We start from the raw sequence: 19,851 nt of genomic DNA, 5'->3' as shown, positions 1-19,851 counted from the left end.
ACATAAAAATATTACTGCTACTATTTAAATAGCTACTTAAATTATTACTCACTTTTGCTTGCACTTGAGAACTTCCTGTGATTCTGCACTAAATCTAACCCTTTGCCCAGACACTGCACATTCCAAGTGCTGCACAGAGCCCAGGCAGGGCTTTGGAAGCAGAGTGGGATAAATTGTACCTCACATTCCTGCCCCCAGCAAGAGGGAGAGGGAGAGCCCCAAGGGACAGGAAGGCAGCAGTGAGGGTTTGTTCAAGCATCTCACCACCTCCTTGTGGGATTCATGTGCACATTGCCCCATCCCAGATTCCTCAGAGCAGGACATGGGTGGGACAGGGAGGGCTCTTGGCAGTTCCCTCACTGCCTGCCCTTGGTCTGATTTGAATTGAGCAGCGAAGCAGCAGCTTTATGCAAACTTGGTAACAATGGGTAAATAAAACAAGATTTTACCTTCAAAACACCCTCTCTCTCAGAGGTGTATTTGTTTTCAAGCATCACCTGTTTGGCACAGCCAGAGTGACTCTGCATCCATTTAATTCATGCCAAAAATGCACAGTAGGCAATGGAAGAGGTACTGTGAAACACTTGCATTTAGCTTTTGCAACTTCCTGAGAATTAACAAGTAACAATTTCCCTTAGGAAAACAATCATTCCATTAATCCCCACTGTCTGAGCATGACTGTGCTCATGTCTGGCATCTTCTTTTCATCCAGTCTGCAAGAACAGCCACATAAATTTTACTGAACTTTTCTCTAAAAAAACAAATCCTAGCATGAAATAATGGTATCTGAAGTGAACCACAAACACAAATTCCTTTTACTTGTATAAAAATCATACCTTCACAAACAAAACATTTTACTAGGGCTGATGCAAAAATGCACAGTACTTTAATGGATTCATGCACTAGGCCAGAGTACATGACAGTTAAACCATAATGTACAAATTTTCAGGTGTTTTTTTGTGTCTAGGGTTTGTTTTCTCCCATGTCTTCGCTGTAGGAGTCAACTACCTAGCACAGGGATTATCTGGAAGTGTAAGACTTGCCAAGGCTCCAGAGGTACAAGGTGCCCCCTCCATGCTAATAATTATTAGAGCTGCCAGTGCAGGGCCTTGCCAGAACCTGTTGACCCATTCTGCTGCTGGAAAGGGAAGAAGAAAGGCAGCACAGAAACTTTAGCACTTAAAGGGCAAGAGGGTTTGCTCTAAAACCAACAATAAAGGCTTTCAGAGCCTACATGGATTAACACAGTGGGACACAATTGTGCCAGGGGTTCAGTTATATTCCACTGGTTCTAAGCAAAGTTGAGAGTTACCAGTGCTATTTATCTGCCTCAAAATTACAGAAGCTTGAAATCCACAGGTTTTCTGGATATGTTTAGGTGAACTCTTTTAAGTAACTGCAAAGTCACAGCATTTGTATCCTGTGGCAGCAGCAGAGGGACAGTTCTGCACATCAACAATATTTATAATAATTTTTTAAATGAAAGTGATCTCTGGCAGTTATACAGCTCTAGCTAAACCCAGACATTTAAACAGTTACTCACGGTACAGGGTTGTGTTTTATCTTTTAATCAAACCATTCCAGTTCTGCAGCTTGCTACAGTAGGATATAAATATTCAAACCAAACAGATCTATATTAGACTTCCTATAATAAACAAAGTTTTCATGTATTACATAAAAACATAGCCTAAGGGAAAAAACTGCTTTTCTTTTGGTCTACTTCTTTTTAAGACAGTTACATCCACCAGTGCACCTGCCACCCTCAGAACCAGAAGGCAGCATTTCACAGAACAGATCTGTACAATTGTTCACATCTTTTCAAATCCTAGATGTTCCATTCTCAACGCTGGATCCATTAACTGGAGGCTCCACAATCAGCCTTGGCTCTATCAGCGCATCCCAGCTTTCAGTTATCTGAAAACAAACCACAGGCAGCACTTGGCAGGTGCCAGCAGCACCAGCAGATGCAATTTCTGTGCTGTTATGCTTTTGCCTAGACCTGAAAAACAGCACACTGAACAGAGATCACAGCTCCTCTGTGAGTCACTGTGAGTCACTGATCCCACCGGTGAACTTCAACCTGCCTGATGTCCTGGGTAAGGAAAGGTGCAGGTAAGAACAACAGTGATGAAAGGAAAAGCTGGTCAGAAGGATCTCTATGAGACATGATGTTGCTGATTAGCCAAAACAAGAGCTTTGATGAGTGGCTGTCACCCCAGTTGAGTACCACAAAAGAACTGATTATTATGATGTAAACATGCACGTTCTTGCTGGAAAGAAACAATTGGTTTTGCTTCCATGGATTCAAATAAGATGCACCATTACAAAGGGAATGTCTCTGAGGTGAAGAGAGGCAGGAAGCAGGGCAGGTGCCAGCCCTGCAGAGCTGGTGGCAGGACTGAGAGCAGCCCCCACGTACCTTGGTGTCCTGAGGCACTGCGTACTCGATCAGCTCCGCTCCGTCTGCAGACTGGTACACCAGGTCGAACTTCCCCGGCTCCTTAGCAACTGCAAAACCAAACAAACAGCTCAACCAGCTACAAACCAAAGAAACTTTAAATGTTTACCACAAAAGCTGACCAAAATCAGTTTGGTTTTGGGGTTTGTTCTGGTTTTTTTTGTGCTCAGTGTCTGGGTTCGCAATTGTAACCAAAAATCTCAAGGAAAAATTGAGTACTACACACCAAAATTAAGGTAATTACCTGACTACTCACTTGAGAAAGTGAACAATATGTTGCTAAAATTTGACAAAAATGCTCATATGACAATTCATTAATTCTGGCTTACATGGCAACTACAAGATACACAGTTTGAGAAACATTAATAATTTCAGGTCTCAGGAACTGCACCTTGTCATTGCAGGGACTCACTTCCATACCCACTGAAGATACACCATTGTGATCTCACAGTTTCTCTCTAAAATAATTATGTATTTTCTTTCTGAAATAATTTCTTTCAGAAAATGAAACCATAATAGAGGTGAGTTACTGACCACTCAAACCGACTGAAAAAATTATTTTGTAAATACCCATGAGCATCTTTCAGCTCAACTAGCAAGGGTTAGAACTTCTCAATGTAAATAGACGTTTTGGGGAAGGAATGAGGAGGGCAGGGGTGTGTTGAGAATGATCCCAAGGAAACTGGGAATGCTCCTGAAAGTGTTCCTTGGACTTCTGTTTTTCCAGGTGACAGCACACGACAACAAACCCTTGGTGTCCCCAGGTACGTACACTGTCCTGCTGATGTTGAAAGGATCTCAAGTTCAATCTGCTTTTTTTCATCATTCCAACTGATTATTTTTGCCTCCTTCACAAAGCAACAAGAAAAGCATCAGGTAAGACACACTTCACCACTGGATAAGTATTCAATATTTACAACCTCTGCACTACTTGATTGCTGCCAGAGGAAAAAAGTATATTTGGCTATCAAATTTTCTAGTCTCCATGTGTAAAATCTGCAAAGAATTAATGCTCAGCAATCTGTAACTACTGGCATCAATAAACCAAAGTTACTCATTGCCACTAACTTTGCAGTTTAAATCAGTACTTACCCAGAAACCAAGTTATTTGAAGTAGCAACAAAATTTTACTTGCACCAGTTTTAAGAACTTGCCCTAACTTCAAATAGCAGTAGACTCCAATACAGCTACATTTTTCTACTTGAGGGTCTGTATTTTTTGTCATCTCTAAAATATTAATGATTATTAATAATCCTTGTAATTGGTGGTTTTTTGGTTTTGGTTTTTTTAATAACAGCTACACCTTTCAAATTTTCAATTAGTTTCAGCTTCTAGAGTTTTGATTTTTACTACTGCACCAGGAATAGCCTGTGGAGTCAACTGGATGCAAGGGAAAACATTGCACACCATCAAAATATTTAAGCCATACCTCCCCTATCATAGTTCTGTGAGTGAACGAAGGGAGGAAAGAAAACCAGTACCTTATAGTCTGAAATTTCAGGACTGTAATTTTCAGTTAGTTCCAGGCGCTGTTGAAAGAAACACAAATAACAAACTGTAACTTTTCACAATCATTGATGATCCCACCTACATGCAGACACAGTTTCCTCAGCTACAGAAAAGTGCAAGAGCCCAGTCTCCTGGAACCCAGTGGCAATCATGGTCCCAGGTACACTTCCAGGACTTGCTGCTCCAAAGGATTTACATTCAGGTCAGGCTGTGTGAGGAGACTGGGGAGATGGATCCCAGTCTCCTCTAATGCAGGATTTAATTTTCATCTACTTTTTTATTTTGCAGCACAGGGTAGTTATTAGTATGGTAAGGTTTGCAGTAACATTTACATGGAAAATAACATTGTAATGACAGCAGAGACGGCATTTCTTGTGTTCTACAAATACAGAAAGCCTAAAGAAATGCACTTTACTTCTGTATTTGCTCCAAACTTTGTCAAAAATCAAAGCCAGGCATTACAACAAGTGAATTTTTAGAAACTGTTAGGTCAGAAACTTAAGAGTGGCCCAAATGAAGCAATTTTAACCTACTAACATTCAGCAATTCCAGAGTTTACCTTAAAGGCAATTCTTTCTCCTACTTGGGGTGGAGCAGCTAGAAGAGGTAACACACTATAGTCTCTCTTGGGAATCTCCAGGGGATTCTGTGAAACAAAGAGTAACCCACGGATTTAATTACTGTATCAGTGAAAACAGAAGACAATGTTCATGCTGTATGGATTGCAAGAATCACTGAGAAGAGCAAGGTACATGCTTTGCTTTTGGATACAGAATACAATCACTTTATTGTTTCACCAACACGTCCTCAGGCTGACAAACGGAATTACAGTAAATAAAAGATGAGCCTTTATCCTACTAATCTCTTTCTGCTGTTATGAATTACTCTCATCCTGTAGGTTCTTTGTACAGTTCAAGCTGCCAGAGAAAGGTGACCTCTGCCTGTGGCAGTCACTCACCTGGACAAGGACAGAAGTGTTTGTCGCAGCTTCATTTAACTGCCTCTGTTTCTGGCCTTCACTGCTGTAGTTATAGAAGAAGCCAGGGTTTGCTCCTCTCCCATGGCCCCTCATCATCCCACGAAACCCACGGCCCCTAGGGCCTCTCCAGAAGTTATCCTCTCCTGTTCCACGCCCCCTTCCACGGCTCGGGCTGGCAAATGATCCTTGGACACTGGCTGGCAACTGTTTAGTGCAGTTCCTTACTATGGAAATACCCAGTCCAGCACCTGCTGCAGGTTTTTTAATGACCAGTGTTTCTGAATCTGAACTATCAGTGTCTGAAGAGGAGCTCTGTGCTTTGGGAGCCTTGGTGCTGGCTTTTACAGCCACCACATGGTTTGGCACTGATTTTTCCTTTGCAGTGCTGTCTTGTGCTGGTGTCACCTTCTCATCCTCTGTACTTGAGTCAGAATCTGAACTAGAAGACTGGGGGTTTTTAGCAATTTTACTAATTGCAGTCTTAGTCTTTTCAGTGTTAGACTTTACAGTCACTTTATTAGTTTTCACATCAGAATCTGAAGCAGCTTGGGATTTGTCTTTGGGAAGTGTCACCACTACAGGTTTATGGGAAGATTTATTTTCCTTCACATTTAATTCACTGCTGTCACTGTCAGACGATGTGCTGGAGGAATCTGAAGCTCCCACCCTCTTTTTCCTGGACTGTGTTGTGATCTTTTTGGTGCTATTTTTACCAGAATTTACAGAAAAGCTCTCATTTGCCCGTTCTAAAGCCATCTTTGCTGCAGCAACCTTTGTCTGCTTTTCATCCTTCTTTTTTGTTGCCAACTGCTTCTCCCTCTCTGTTTTTTTCATCTTTTTAGAATGGGAAGTAGAGCTCTCTTCCTTACCTTCTGCGAGTCTATTTCTTCCCCTAACTTCTTCCTTTCTTTTTCTTTTCGTGTACCTTTTCTGAGAGTCCCAAGTATCTACAGAGGCCTCTTCCCTACAAGAGGAATACTCAAGGTTATGCTTCTCCTTTTTCTTTTTCCTTTTATGCTTGCCTTCATTCCTTGACAATTCTTCTTCATCCTCCTTGTGTCTGTGCCGTTTTTTGTCTTCTTTTGTTGTGTAAATAAAGCCATCATCTATCTCTTCATAATCATCTGCAACTATCTCTTCCAATTTTACTCTGTTAAAAAAAAACAAACAAACAAAAGCCACCGTTCAGCATAATGAAGAATTTTCCCCACACGTGAGCAGCTTAGGCAAGTTCCCCTAGAGTGAAGATGCTCCAGCTCTTCCCTGGACAATCCAGAACCCTACCCTGCAGGCACAGGCTCCCCTTCCATCTTCGGGAACATTTCCAACTGCTTGGCTCCCTCCATCCTTTAGGGCATGCTGGGGTGTCTCAGGTGCTGGGAGTCAGTGCCCGCGGGCACCCGGCTCCCGCTCCACTGCCCAGGGAAGGAAGAGCTCAGACCCGCGGGGAATCCCTGTCCCACCAAAACCATGTGCAGATTCACAGAACCCCAGAATGGGTCAGGCTGGAAGGGACCACAGCGGGGCCATCTGGTCCCACCTCCCTGCCTAAGCAGGGTCACCCCAGAGCACAGGGCACAGGGTTGTGTCCAGAGGGCTCTGCATTTTCCCAGTGAGGGAAACTCCGCATCCTCGTTGTCCCAGCCTGCGGGCCCTGCACCTGACGGTCCGGTGGAACTTCCTGGGCATCAGTTCCTGCTGCCTTTCGTCCCATGGCTCGGCAGCACCGGGCAGAACCCGGTCCGGCCTTGGCACCGCCTTTAGACACTGACAGACACTGGTGAGGCGCGGGTGTGGGCCTGACCCCCGAACCCGCTGTCCCGGTCCTGCTGTCCTGATCCCGGTCCGGATCCCGCTGTCCCTGTCCCGCTGGCCCGGTCCGGATCCCGTTTTCTCTGTCCGATCCTGCTGTCCCTGTCCCGATGTCCCGGTCCGGATCCCACTTTCTCTGTCCGATCCCGTTATCCCGGTCCCTATCCCACTATCCCTATACCGGTCGCACTGTCCCTATCCTGGTCCCGCTGTCCCGGTCCCAACACCGCTGTCCCGGTCCGGATCCCGCTATCTCTGTCCGATCCCGCTGTCCCGGTCCCTATCCCGCTGTCCCGATCCCTGTCCCGCTGTCCCGGTCCCGCTGTCCCGGTCCCGCAGTCCCGCTCCGCTCCCTACCGCAGCGAGTCGTTGTCCCGCACGAGGCGCGCGCTCTCGGCGGGCGGCAGCAGCGCCCCCTCGAGGAAGAGGCTGAGGCGGGCGCGGCGGCTGAAGCCGAAGCGATGGCGGATGAGGCTGAGCAGGTCGGTGACGAGCCGCGCCTGGCCCGGCTCCAGCAGCAGCCAGCACAGCGCGCAGCCCGGGCTGGCCGGCGGAGGGTGGTCGAACACCAGCCGCAGCCGCACCGGGCCGCCGCCGCCGGCCGCCATCATGGAGGTGGAGGAGGAGGAGGAGGAAGGGGCGGAGGAGGCGGGCGCGGGGGGCGGTGCCTCAAGGCGGGCCGGGCCGGCGGGTCCCGTGACCGCGGGAGCTGAGGGAGCGATGGGGCTGCTCCGGGCTGTGACCGCGCTGTCCGCGCTGCTGCTGGCGGCAGGTACGGGACGGGACGGACGGGAGCGGGACGGGACGGACGGGAGCGGGAGCGGGACCGGGACCGGGACCTCCGGGCACGGGGCCTCCGGGCAAAGCGCTCCTGTGCCCCGCAGCCGCTGCTGGGCAGGGCCCGGGCTGAGCCGCGCGAAATTCCGCTTGCTGGAGTGGCGGTCGGGAGGGACGGAGAGGGTAGCGGCAGTCCCGGCGGGAGCAGCAAAGCCTGGCCACCATGGCTCGGAAGAGCCTTACTGCTCCTGCTCCAGTGCGCTGTTGCCTTCTGCCCTGATCCCTGAGATTAAAGGATGGAGTGTCAAAGGTCTGTTCCGTGTCCGAGAAGGACAGTAGACTGAGTTAGGTGACCAGACTTTACTGACTTAAATTATATTTTGGATTCCTTTAGAAGTGACCCCCTGTCTGTCCGTATCTGCTCTCCCTGGGGACTGTGAAGCGGAGCGGTCCCGCAGACACCGAGCTCGCAGTGCTGGCATGAGTTCAGTGCTCGGGTCATGGCTCCAATAACTCTGAGGCTGCGGGTTCGATCCCCGCCCGGGCCGGTTGGACTCGGTCTTTTTAGTTTCATTTCAACTCAGAATATTCTGTGATCCTTGTCGAAATTGCAGCTGGTTATGGGAGTTATTTCACTGAGGCTGTGCCTTTAGCCCAGGCCTTGAAAACACTTCAAGAACAAATTATTCCAGCGATTGGGCTGTTATTCTGGCGGCAGTTCTAACGCCAGGCTCTGATAAGGCAGCACTTAATGACACACTTCATTCATTGATGATAACTCAGCTGTGGGTGGGGGTGTAAGTACAGGCAGGTTTCTTACAGTAATTTCTTTTCATAGTAGTAGCACTTCTAATTATCACACCCAAGATTGAAATGTCATGTTTTGGAGCAATTCTGGTGGAAAGTCCAAAGCTGAGCCTTTTACCTAGCTGATTGTTATTGTTATTCTCCTCAAGGTGTAGTTCTGAGGCAGCCCCAAGAGCCCAAAGAGGTGTGGGGATATGTGGAGGTTCGGAGCAAGGCCCACATGTTCTGGTGGCTCTACTATGCAAATAACCCAACCAAAGACTTCACAGAGTTACCTCTTGTCTTGTGGCTTCAGGTAAGGTTTGGTGAGAGACACCTAAGCAATAACTCTTTCCATCTGTGCCTGGTTCAGTCTGATATCTGATATTGTGCAGTTCTACACAAACAGAATTCAAAACTGCCTGGTTCTAAATGCCTGGCCTTGTGAATGAGGTGTTGGGTTTGGGAAAAAATAACGATGATTTCATTCTGCAGTTTTGGGGTGTCCTCAAGTGCACACCTTCCATCAAGTTCGATTGCAATAACAGAGGTTGTTCTTTCATACAACAGTAGTGATTTTTGTGCATTGTAATTTCACAGTTCCTTTCCTGGGGAGTTTGAAGTCTAAAAAATGTTCAGAGAGAGAGAGTAAATAAAATAATCAGAGATTGAGGATGATTTTTAAATGGAAACAATCCCAGTTTGATAAAAATTATGGTGTGTTCTCCAGAGTACATTTCAGAAGTTAATGCTGAATAGAATCACTTGAGGACTTGTTCTTATTCTTCCTGGGTTATTTAATCAGTGTGAAACCCACAAGCTGTACATGCTGATTAAGTACTTGCAAAGCCCCATTTAGCAGATAGTTAACTTTTGCACTCCATATTTGGGGAATAAGGTTTTCAAACTGTGCTCACATAGCAGGCAGCTCATCAGAAGCTCTCACAGGAGGGTGACTGCTTCTCTGTTGAATTATTGCTTTCAGGAGTGGCATGTGTGTGCATAGCCCAAGACCATGAGAAACAGAACCTGCTCTGCAAATTGATGTGTAGGGCAAAACCATTTCTAAAGATTTACAATCTGTCATTCTACTTACTGGCTGGCTTGTATTTTTCTGCTATCTGTCATATCTATGCCATGCTGCCTTTTAACATCTGTGTCATTTGATATTTCCCTGCAGGGAGGTCCAGGATCTTCAGGCTGTGGATATGGGAACTTTGAAGAGATTGGTCCATTAGACAAGGAAATGAAACCAAGAAATACAACCTGGGTACAGTAGAGTTCAGCTTCTAACTCCTAATTACAAATGTTTGTTTGCTTATGTAAGCAGATGATCACTACACAAAAAAACACAGTACAAGTTTTCATTGAAAGTTTGGTAGAACTATATTTCAAGTTAAAATATTGTGGTTAGCTATAACTTATAGGAATAGCCTTGTTTAGAACTGAGGGGTAGACATTAATTTAATTTAATGAAGTATGTCTATTCCATGGAACTGTGAAATGCAGATGTCTGGGAAACAGAGAGGAGGGAAATTGTAGAAAGTGTTCTTTCAATTCACAGCTCCATTGTGTGCAGTCACAGAGCTTTTCTGGGTGGCTGGCAATGTAAAACCTATGGCTTATAATTACAGGTCCAGTATGGCCTTCAAGGGAAGACAAATTACAGCTGCCTGTGAAGGTGGAAGTTTAATTAGAGCAATATATTTGTGCTCTGAGTTAGCAATAGTCTGAAGTACTCTGGAGTTCCCCTAGGTGACCTGCCTCTGGATCACTGGCAGGTTTTGGGTATTTCTAGTTACAGATCGGGGAATTTGAAGGACTTTATGTTGCACCTAATTTTTCTGCAAGTTTTTTCAGGTCAAGGGATTTACTAGCTCAGTTAATCATTTGTGCCATCAAAAATAAGTTTTTTTGCTGGTGCTGAACTGAGGTTTTTTACAAACCTTCTTTCTGCCTCTACAGTTGCAGGCAGCCAGTATCCTGTTTGTGGATAATCCTGTGGGCACTGGATTCAGTTATGTGGATGATTGTAGCTTGTTTGCCCAAAACCTTACCGCAGTAGTTTCTGATATGATGGTTTTTCTTGGAGAATTCTTCAAGTGTAGAACAGAATTCCAGGTAAGTGAATTGAATTCTTGTTTGTTGTTGTATTTTTCTCTGCTTTCCAATAGAATTCAAAAAGAATTAGGAAACAGACTTCCAGATGAGCAGTGTTTTGCTGTTAGCTAGTGTGTGGTGCAGGTATAACCACTGACTTATTTTCCACATTTCAAAAGTTGTATCTTGATTTTGGGGTTAGTTAGATAAGCCTTGGGGTGAATTATTGTCTGTTGGGTGATCCAAGCAGCATTTATTGGATCACAGCTACTTATAGTTCCAAAATACTTCAGAACCAACCCCAGCAAATCACCAGGATGTTATGGAAATCTAATGTACAGCTTAAAATAAGAAAAACATTAAATGTTTGATGGTAAGAGGAGAATAGCCAGTGCCTGGGTCCTGTGGGATGTGGGAGATGGTTGAAGGCATCTTCTGCCCTCCATGCAACGAGTTCCTTGTGTGCTTTTTCTCTCCCCAGACCATCCCATTCTACATATTTTCTGAATCTTATGGAGGTAAAATGGCTGCTGGGGTTGCCTTAGAGCTGCACAAGGTAAGTACTTGGAGGATACAGTTCACTTTTCCCTTCAAAACAGGGGTTCCACAAGTACTTTTATTTTCTGGAATACACTGTCCCTATTGCCTAATTCACAGTACTACTTTTTTCACTTAATGAAAACTGATTCTAGAATCATCAATAGCTAAAATTTAATTTTTGGTGTTTTGTTTTGGTTTGGTTTTCCTGTTTTTCACAAAGGCTGTTCAAAAAGGGACCATAAAGTGCAATTTTATGGGGACTGCTCTTGGAGACTCATGGATTTCTCCTTTGGGTATGTTTAAACTCCTCAGACTGTGGGTGATTTGTTGTTTTGTTTTGTTGGGTGTTGTAATCATTCCATGAGTGCCTGAAGTCAAAAAGGCCGTCCCTGACTTAAGTGAATTAACTCTCTAGTGAGTCTGATAAATCAAAAATAAATACTTGCAAGTCTTCTTGTGACTGAAGAATCTCTCTTTAGAATGTATCTAGATTAGGAAAAGTCAGGGAGCAAGGTCAGCAGGGAGCACACTTGCATCTGAAGTGGAGGGATGGTAAAATGCCCCTACACATCTCCACAGCCTCTGAGGTGTTTTGTAAGAGTCCTGTGCTGAAATGTGACCACCAAGTGATTCACAAGGCTGCAAGTGAGATTTGTGTCTGGTGGAGGATATAAAGCAAATTAAAGGGCTCTTGGTCCTTCAGAGGTATTGGCAGGGGCAGGCTTCCCAGATTCTCTGCAGCACAGAACAATACCAAGGAAACTCTTATCTGTCTGCCATCAGCTGATCCTTGAGAACTTACAAACAAAGTTGTTATAAAACAGATTTGTTATAAAACAGATTTGTTTTATAACTCAGTTTTTCCCTTGAGACTTTTCAAACGGATCAGTTTAGAAAATTCCCATCCTCTTGTTAGACCTCTGGCAATGTGCTGCAGTGCTGGGGGGAGAATATTTTGGCAGAAACATGTTGATTGCTTTAGATAAACTTCACTGATTAACTCATAGGGGATTAATGATGTTGCAGGATTTGTAAAAACCTGCTCTGTGGTACATAACCTTAGGGTTAAACAGAGCTTACTGATTAATTTTTACTGATTAATTAATCTCCATTTATTTTTCTCATAAATATTGTTGCCTCAGTAAAGGAGAAGTGAGTTAAATCTTACATCAATGATTGATTGTCAGTTTGATGCTTGAAATCTGTTCTGTTTGTTTAGACTCTGTGCTGTCCTGGGGGCCCTACCTTTACAGCACTGTAAGTACCTTCTTCAACTCGTGGTCCTCACCTGATCCCTTGTGCTGCCATACAGTACAAATAGATGTTGAATTTTATGATTACCTCTTGGCCTGAATAAAACCTCGAAAGCATGGAGGCTGTTGGCAATAAATGGATGTGGAATTGCAATTGAAGCTCTCCTTCTTTGTGTTTGTCTTTCAGTCTCTCCTTGATGATAATGGTCTAGCAGAGGTGACTGCTGTTGCCAAAGAAATAATGGATGCAATAAATAAAAATCAATATGGGCTGGCTACTGAGCTCTGGGGCAAGGCTGAAGGTATCATTGAAGAGGTGAGATCTTTGACTAGCTTTAAGAACTAACTGCTGCCTAGGGAGGCACATGATTTCAAGTTATCCTTTCTATGAGTGCTGAGCTGGCATGAATTCTTCAACCCTCTGCCCAGTCATTTTTGCCAGGATTTGTTATATCCCAGTGCTGATATGAAGGAGTGACAGAGAAAGTGGCAGGATAGCCCTTGAGGTCTTCCAGAATTGCACTGAGGTTTCAGCATACAACTAGTCCTCTTTGATTCCACACTTTCAATTTAAACAAACTCTATCTCCTGGAAAACTTTGAATATTGAAAACTGCATCCACCAAGACACAAACTTGAAGTTAAGCACACATCTCTATTTGAAGAACTACAATAGGTGGACAGGATGGAAAGGAACCTCAAGTTATGGTCTGTTACTGTGGGTCACTGCATCTCATTACTTAGAAGGTTCCAGCATAAAAGACTGGTAAAGCTTTGCTTTGGTTTCTACTTAAAAGGTTGCTCCAAAATCTGATTCTTTGTTACATCTCAGTCTCTACTACATGTAAGGCTCTGGTTTTCTTGGACGGAAAGGCTAATCTGGAGCCATTTCCTTTTTTTCTTATTTTTTGTTCTTTTTTTGGAGCTTTTTGGTTTGGTTTTTTTTTCGTTTCTGTGATTCATAACTGACAGTCCCTTGCACATAGTTGGGTTTCACTTCTTGTTGTTCAGAAAGAACTTTTGGTTCCTGTTTTACTTTTCAAATCTACTTGGCTTCCCCTCTCAGTTGTGATGGTGCTGGCAGGTGAAGGTACTGCAGTTCTTGTGCAGTTGCTATTGTGAGCTGATTTCTGACCTAACCATCAGAATTTTAAAAACTCAAAAATCAAGCAAAGCAGGGCTTTGAGAATCTGGAGTAACTTCTCTAATGGCAACACTGCTCACATTTGTCCTTGGGTGCAGGCAGCCTCTGTCAGCTGCATCAGAGCTGCCAGTCTGCAGTGCCTGGGCACATCCAGCTGTCAGCAGCTCCAGAAGATGGGTGGCTCTTACCCAGCACCACATTTTCAAGGAAGCATTTTAGATTTTGGAGGATTGTAGGTTGGAAGGATGTTGAGCAAGAGCAGCACCACACCAGACCTGGCAGAAGGGGCTGTCTAAAAGCATCACCTGGCACTGCAACTCTGTGCCATGAGTAATGCAGGGTAAGACTTCCTGTAGCTTCACATCTGCTTCAGAGGAGTAAATAGCATCTCTGGCACAACCCATGTGTGAACAATACAGGCTTGAGGAATCTCCTTCCCACATCTCAAAAGCAAATGTAGAACTGAAGTTTTTCCACAAGAATCTTCCTGGCGTGCAGGTAAAGTGACAGATCGCAGGGCCCTTTATTTAGGATTTACTTTTTCTTTTTTTTTCTTTTCAGGAAAGGCCGTTTCTTGTCTCTGAGAAATGTTTTTAGTAGTGTTACTGAAATTATCTTGTGTTTTCAGAACACAGACAATGTGAACTTTTATAACATCTTGACTAAGGAGGTTCCAGAAGTGAAATCAGATGAACAAGAAAATCTCCATCTCAGTAAGTTGTATTTAAACTTGAACTTCTGAAGCCCAGTATTTCCATTCACATACGTTCAACTCTGACAGTGGAAAGAGTCTCAGTGTAGCACATCCTTTAAATGGATGTTGATATTCTCTCGAGCAGAACTTGTTTGCTGTTGCATAAGTAGGGACAGATAGGAATGTGGAACAACCCTATAGATGACACCTCCACCTATACATCCTGCACAAATTACAGCAAGGAAGCAGTCAGTATAATTGCAACATGGCTTCATGACCTTTTAAGTTACTTCCTCTTACTGTCTTTCATTTCTGTCTTTAAGACAGGACACCAAAGTGTCTCATCGGTAGAAACAGTCTGATTAAATTCTTGCTCTGTGATTTTTGTGCATCATTGTAAAAAACACACATATAGAACTTATTTCAAACTCTTTTTCTGTTGGCTTCATAAGGGAAGGTGAAATGAACTCCTGAAAGTAAAACATTAGCTCAAAAATAACTAGTCTGTTGAGAAGAGCCAAGTGGTTAAAGCAGATGTCCAGAAGAAGTGCAGGGTTAGCTAAAAGTAGGAATGGATGGGATCTTCCTGTCCTAAATAAGGGTTGATTTCAGTGGTTTCTAGTAAAAGTAAGCAAATCCCTCTGTGGTGCTGCATTTTCATTAGAAGAGGGTTTGTTGGCCATGACTGACACTGAAGGTTGTTATCTGTGCAGGATGGTGTTTAAAGTGTGCCACTGATCAAAGCGTGTTCATCTTTTTCAGTGCGGCTTTACCAACGGTATGTCAGAAAAATGCATCAGAGCAGCCTCGATGAGCTGATGAATGGGCCCATCAGAAAGAAGCTGATGATCATTCCTGACTGTGTGAAGTGGGGAGGTACTTTCCTGTCTGCTAGTGTGCACCTGATGAGTTCATTACCACTGTTTTACAGTGTTGCTTCCTGTAGGAAAATACTCTGGCAACTGGTGTCATTCAGTTGTTGTTGTCCATGGGGCTAAGGAGGGGGTTTGTTCTCAGAAATGAAGATGTCGTGGGGCAGGCCTGTGGGAGCAGATGTGATTCTGATTCTGATTCTGCTGCTCGTATCTATCTTTAGCCAAGTAACTAAAAATAAAGGGGGAGGGATGAAGATCCTCTGTATTTCAGGAACTGGTTTCTGTCTCTCATGCAGTCTTGCTGAAACTCCTGTCAGTTTTTCTGTGCCAGAAGTCTGGTATCATGTAATGATGCACCTTATGGAGAAGGGGGTGTAAAACAGGCTTAAAGGGCTGATGTCAGCACTCTGTGTGTGTAAATAGGAGTCAGAAACTACAGCACTGTCTATGAGCTCCAGTGGGAGCACAGCTGCTGTCTGCTCCTCCTGTTCCTCAGGCTGATAAATCGCTGCCACTTTTGGCTAGGATTGTTTTTTGTGCAGCTGTGAACTCCATTTTAAAGCCTTTAGCCCACGCTTCTGTCCCAGCTTGGGGATACATCCTTCATCACTTAAATTTTGTCTTTCTGGTTCCAACCAGGTCAGTCCAGACAGGTCTTTGAGAACATGGCTGAGGACTTCATGAGACCTGTCATCGATATTGTGGATCAGCTTTTGGCAGCCAATATCAGTGTTACAGTCTATAATGGGCAGCTGGACCTCATTGTTGACACCATGGGTGAGGAAATTCTTCACTGGGGGTGGAAGCAGAATATGTGACGAGTAGAATGTGAAGCTGTCAGTATATTGGTACCCAGATTTGTCCAATCTCCAAACCTCTTGTCTAACTAGCAGTGCTTAAACACTACAGTCATAAATGAGCAGCACTTAGGATGTTTTGCTTATATCCCTCTGAGAGAGGCAAATCCTTTACCTCCATTATACTGTTGAGAAATGGATCTGCAACATCAGTAATTGCTTGTTTCAGTGAAGCTAATAATTCACTTAATCCTCCTGGATAAGCACATAGATGTGTATGTGTGTATGCTCATTCATAGGCAAAGAATGCTGGTAATTAATGAGGGAGGGTGCAGTGGAAGAGGGATCACACCTGCTCTCAGTGTAGGCTCCTGCACACCTTGGGCTTTGTTTGCAGCTTGCAAGATGCTGGTTTGGTCCAGGGGCAGTTTGGGAGCCAGGCCAAGTGCTGCTTTAATGCCTCACAAGGCTGCTGTGCTCCCTTCTGCTGGTCTTTTCTCACTGAGTTAAAGAATCTGCAGTCACAGAGACTCCACAAACACCTTCCTATGCTGTGAAAGGCTTTTTTCCTTGTATGTCTCTGTCCACTTAGACATTCAGATGCCCTTCATGAACAACACAGCAATCAATAAATCCAGGAAGCATGGTGTTTAGGCTGTCAAAACAGATTAGCAGTTAGTCCAATTTATCACATTTTCATCTAAAATTGAGCTGTAGTTAACATGTAAATTCTTCCAGCAGTTCACAGGTAGGCTAAAGCTTTGTCCCTCTAGGAATGCTAGAATTGATCTTGTTGCTGTCTTCACCTCCACCTTCTCTAGCAGCACCTGGAAACAGAAAACCTTTTCAGTCTCCTCTCAATGAGTGGCCAACAAACAGAGAAACAGTGCCTCTTCTGATTCCCAGGAGGGGGACTTGGTATGGCTGATCCCTCTCCATGGCAGGACATTCAAGGTGTTTGAGGTGCAAAGTGAAATATGTTGGAAATTCTAGGGCTGTAGAGCTCCAAGAAGCACATATTCAACTTGTACAATCCTAAATCCATTTCATACACACCCTCACTGTTTACTTATTCCCTTCTCCCCTCCATTGGTTTGTTTCAGTTTGTCCTGAATTTTCCTAGGCATAAGAAAATTGGTTTTAGGATCTGAACACACAGACTCTGTGCTAACTGTGCTGTACTGGTGTCCAGTTCAGGGGGTGTCCAGCTGAACTGGACTCCCAAGCTGCTGTGGAACCAAGTATTGGTAATTTCCAAGTATTGGTAATCAATGCTATCTCTTATTTCCAACAGGCCAGGAGGCGTGGATCCGGAAACTGAAGTGGCCTGATCTGGAGCAGTTCAGCCAGAAAAGGTGGAAGGCACTGTATGTGTCTCCAGAATCCACTGAGACAGCTGCTTTCCACAAGGCCTATAAGAACTTTGCTTTCTTCTGGATTCTCAAGGCTGGGCACATGGTAAATAATAATAAAGTCCTTGGGGTGGAATCAGCAAGAAGACTGAAGATGTGTGTGTAGCTGCTGTCTGCTTCCTTATAGCAGGTGCTTATCCTGTGCTTTTCTCTGTGCTAGGTACCAGCTGACCAAGGAGAGATGGCACTCAAAATGCTCAGGATGGTGACTCAGCAGCAGCAATAGGGAGGGGAGGTCATCTGGTCTGGTTTCCTGTCCAGCAGCAGGGCTCTGGAGGAGTGTGAATCTGGATCCTAAGCCAAAGGAAGCACAGTGGCTGTTTGGGTACACAGCCTCCCTCATCTTGCTGATACTGTGCACAAGTGCTTGTGGAAAGGTGTTTTTTTCCTTGAATGAGTTATTGCTTTTGAATTTTTAAGCTGTGATTTGCTGCCTTAACGCTGTTCATGAATGACTCTTCCAGAGGGAAGTCCCCTGTCATAAAGAACAAGAACCTTTGCCTTGGAAGGATTTTGTGCTCTTGCCCTTCCCTGACTGCTCCCTTGTTTGTTTGCACACCAAGAGTAAAACTGATTTGACTTGATTTGCTTTGTGTTCCTCTGGGAGAGCTGACCTGCTTCATGAGGCTGTGGAATGTTCCTTCCTTTGTCCTCAGGCTTGAGTCACCTGCCTGGATTCAAGATGAAGCCATGGAAATGCCAGGACAGAGGACCTGCCCTAGAGGAATCACAGTCCATCTCACCTTGCTGAGGTGGCTGAATTAGGATCCAGGATTCTTCAGAATTTCTGTGCTCTGGAGAGAGAAAAACATCCCACAGAGGAGGATTTGTCTCTTTTCATCTGACCATTAGTGTCTTGTTTCCATTCTTCTTAATGCCCACTACTCAAACTTTGCCTTTATCCTCAACACCTAAAGCACATCCAGCAGGAATTCCTGCTTTTCTGTATCCTGAAGCAGAAGGCCTGTTAATACCCTCTTGTACCAAAGAGTCCCAACAGACAGAAGCTTCTTAAAACCTTCTGGGTTTAGCCAGAAGGAAAGGAGCATTATTTGAGCAATAACAGCATAGTTCTGAAATATTGTAGGAGTGTTTAAAAGAAGGATATACAAAGTCTTGATCCATATCTTTTGGAGATTTTTTTTAAGTCTTGCAGAGACCTATTATTTTGAAACATTTGTTTTTAATAATACATACTCAAGAAGAAACTGGTCATCATTTGACTTTTGCTATGGAGCATGAAGTAGTTGTTTTTTATTGGTGTCTGATACAACAGCTCCTTCCAGCTGTCAGAAACTCACTTACTCCAGCCACTGAAACTGTCATGAAATACCTGATAGCATTGTCTTAGCAAGAACTGAGGCACTGTCCTGGTTTAGGGCAAATTTGTGAGGAAACTCCAAAAGGGGTCCCTCTAGAAAGCAGATTCAAGCCCTTCCCTCTACTGGTTTGGGAAAAGATTTCCTTGGAGAAGAGTGGGGGAAAAACTGTTTATTTAACAAGCAAAGTATTCACAAGCATAAAAAATGAGTAATATTAAACAATAAAACCTCTCTGTTCTGAAGAGATAGCAAATTCAGGAAGTCCTTGTCATGGGGTGTAGCTTGGCTTGCTCAGTCTCTTATCAGTCCCTCTGGTGCTGGAAAAGGCTGTGGCACAGGTGGGCCACAGGTGTGAGCTCCCAGGATTTTCTGGGTTTTCAGTCCAGAGCACGTTTGAACAGTTCCAAGGTAAAAAAACAACACACAGTCCAGGGAACTTCCCTGCCTCAGCTAGCTAAAAAAATTAACTAAAATGCATAGGAGAGCTGTCTGTGCTGCAGGCAACACAGTTCAGGAGAGAAAAATGCTGAAGCTCTCTATGTTTTAAAAACAACCACCTCAGACATTTCACTGCTTCTCCTCTCCCCCACTTCACTCTCAGATCTAGTTTTAAAGGTGCAAAACTTATTTCTGGGCTGAGTAGACAAATGGGGATACAATTCAGCGTCATAAAGTAACCCTAGGACAGGCACAAGGCTGTGTGAGCACAGGTGCAGTTACCCAGCAGCTGCACTATTGGTACCTAATAATTGCTTTCCTTTTTCATGTTCCTTTCTTCTGTTCTTGAGAACTTAAGCAATGCAGATCCAGATTTGATTTTTGAAATACTTTTTTCAATAAATAGGTCTAATTCATTTCTCTTCAGCATCACATTGATTTCACTGCTTGAAAGGGGCATCATTTTCTGGTTTGGCTGTTAGGTGAAAAAGACGAGGTTGCTACCAGTGTATAAATTTGCATATCTGCATTCTTTGAATATTTTTAAATAATTTCCTTAGCAAGTCAGTATGTTTTTGTCTGGGTAATGTGCTGGTTTGGGCTGGGCTAGAATTAATTTTCTTCCTAGTAGATAGTATGGGGCTATGTTTTGGATTTGTGCTGGAATTAGTTGATAACACAGTTGTGTTCTAGTTGTGGCTGAGCAGTTCTGCCCTCACCAGACCCCACCAGTGAGGGGAGCACAAGGAGATGGAGGGGACACAGCCAGGACAGCTGACCCTAACTGACCCAAGGGATGTCCCAGGCCAGGTGGTGTCAGGCCCAGCTGGGGGAGAAGGAGGAAGGGAGGACACTGGGGGTGATGCTGTTCATCTTCCCAAGTAACTGCTGCATGTGATGGCACCCTGCTTCCTTGGAGACAGCTGCACACCTGCCTGCCCTTGGGAAGTGGTGAA

General features: G+C 44.3%; 2 protein-coding genes across 2 annotated transcripts; one reads left to right on the top strand and one right to left on the bottom strand.

Moving 5' to 3' along the window:
• Positions 1-911: 911 nt before the first annotated feature.
• COIL (coilin) lies at positions 912-7,369 on the bottom strand (the record flags this gene model as incomplete). The annotated part of the gene is made up of 7 exons (XM_084218336.1): positions 912-1,914; positions 2,420-2,508; positions 3,231-3,306; positions 3,940-3,987; positions 4,527-4,613; positions 4,926-6,096; positions 7,116-7,369. 7 exons carry the CDS (start codon positions 7,367-7,369, stop codon positions 1,819-1,821), a joined length of 1,821 nt encoding a protein of 606 aa, XP_084074462.1. The 3' UTR covers positions 912-1,818.
• An 85-nt stretch (positions 7,370-7,454) lies between these two features.
• SCPEP1 (serine carboxypeptidase 1) lies at positions 7,455-17,719 on the top strand. Its single transcript, XM_084218291.1, has 13 exons — positions 7,455-7,530; positions 8,492-8,637; positions 9,502-9,591; positions 10,287-10,442; positions 10,903-10,977; positions 11,182-11,254; positions 12,181-12,218; positions 12,402-12,530; positions 13,986-14,070; positions 14,814-14,927; positions 15,566-15,703; positions 17,018-17,181; positions 17,296-17,719. Exons 1-13 carry the CDS (start codon positions 7,479-7,481, stop codon positions 17,359-17,361), a joined length of 1,326 nt encoding a protein of 441 aa, XP_084074417.1. The 5' UTR covers positions 7,455-7,478; the 3' UTR covers positions 17,362-17,719.
• The last annotated feature ends 2,132 nt before the right edge of the window (positions 17,720-19,851 follow it).

Source organism: Fringilla coelebs (genome assembly GCF_963513975.1).
Source record: "Fringilla coelebs genome assembly, chromosome: 19".
Classification (NCBI taxonomy): Eukaryota; Metazoa; Chordata; class Aves; order Passeriformes; family Fringillidae; genus Fringilla; species Fringilla coelebs.
The sequence above is the reverse complement of the archived record's forward strand: the minus strand, read 5'-3'. Positions and strand labels throughout refer to the sequence as shown.

Bases quoted from the DNA above. Each gene is read 5' to 3' on its own strand.
- SCPEP1 (XM_084218291.1), top strand. From the start codon at position 7,479: ATGGGGCTGCTCCGGGCTGTGACCGCGCTGTCCGCGCTGCTGCTGGCG. The intron at 7,531-8,491 runs GTACGGGACGGG...ATTCTCCTCAAG, and splicing joins CGCGCTGCTGCTGGCGGCAG to GTGTAGTTCTGAGGCAGCCC. The intron at 12,531-13,985 runs GTGAGATCTTTG...TTGTGTTTTCAG, and splicing joins CTGAAGGTATCATTGAAGAG to AACACAGACAATGTGAACTT.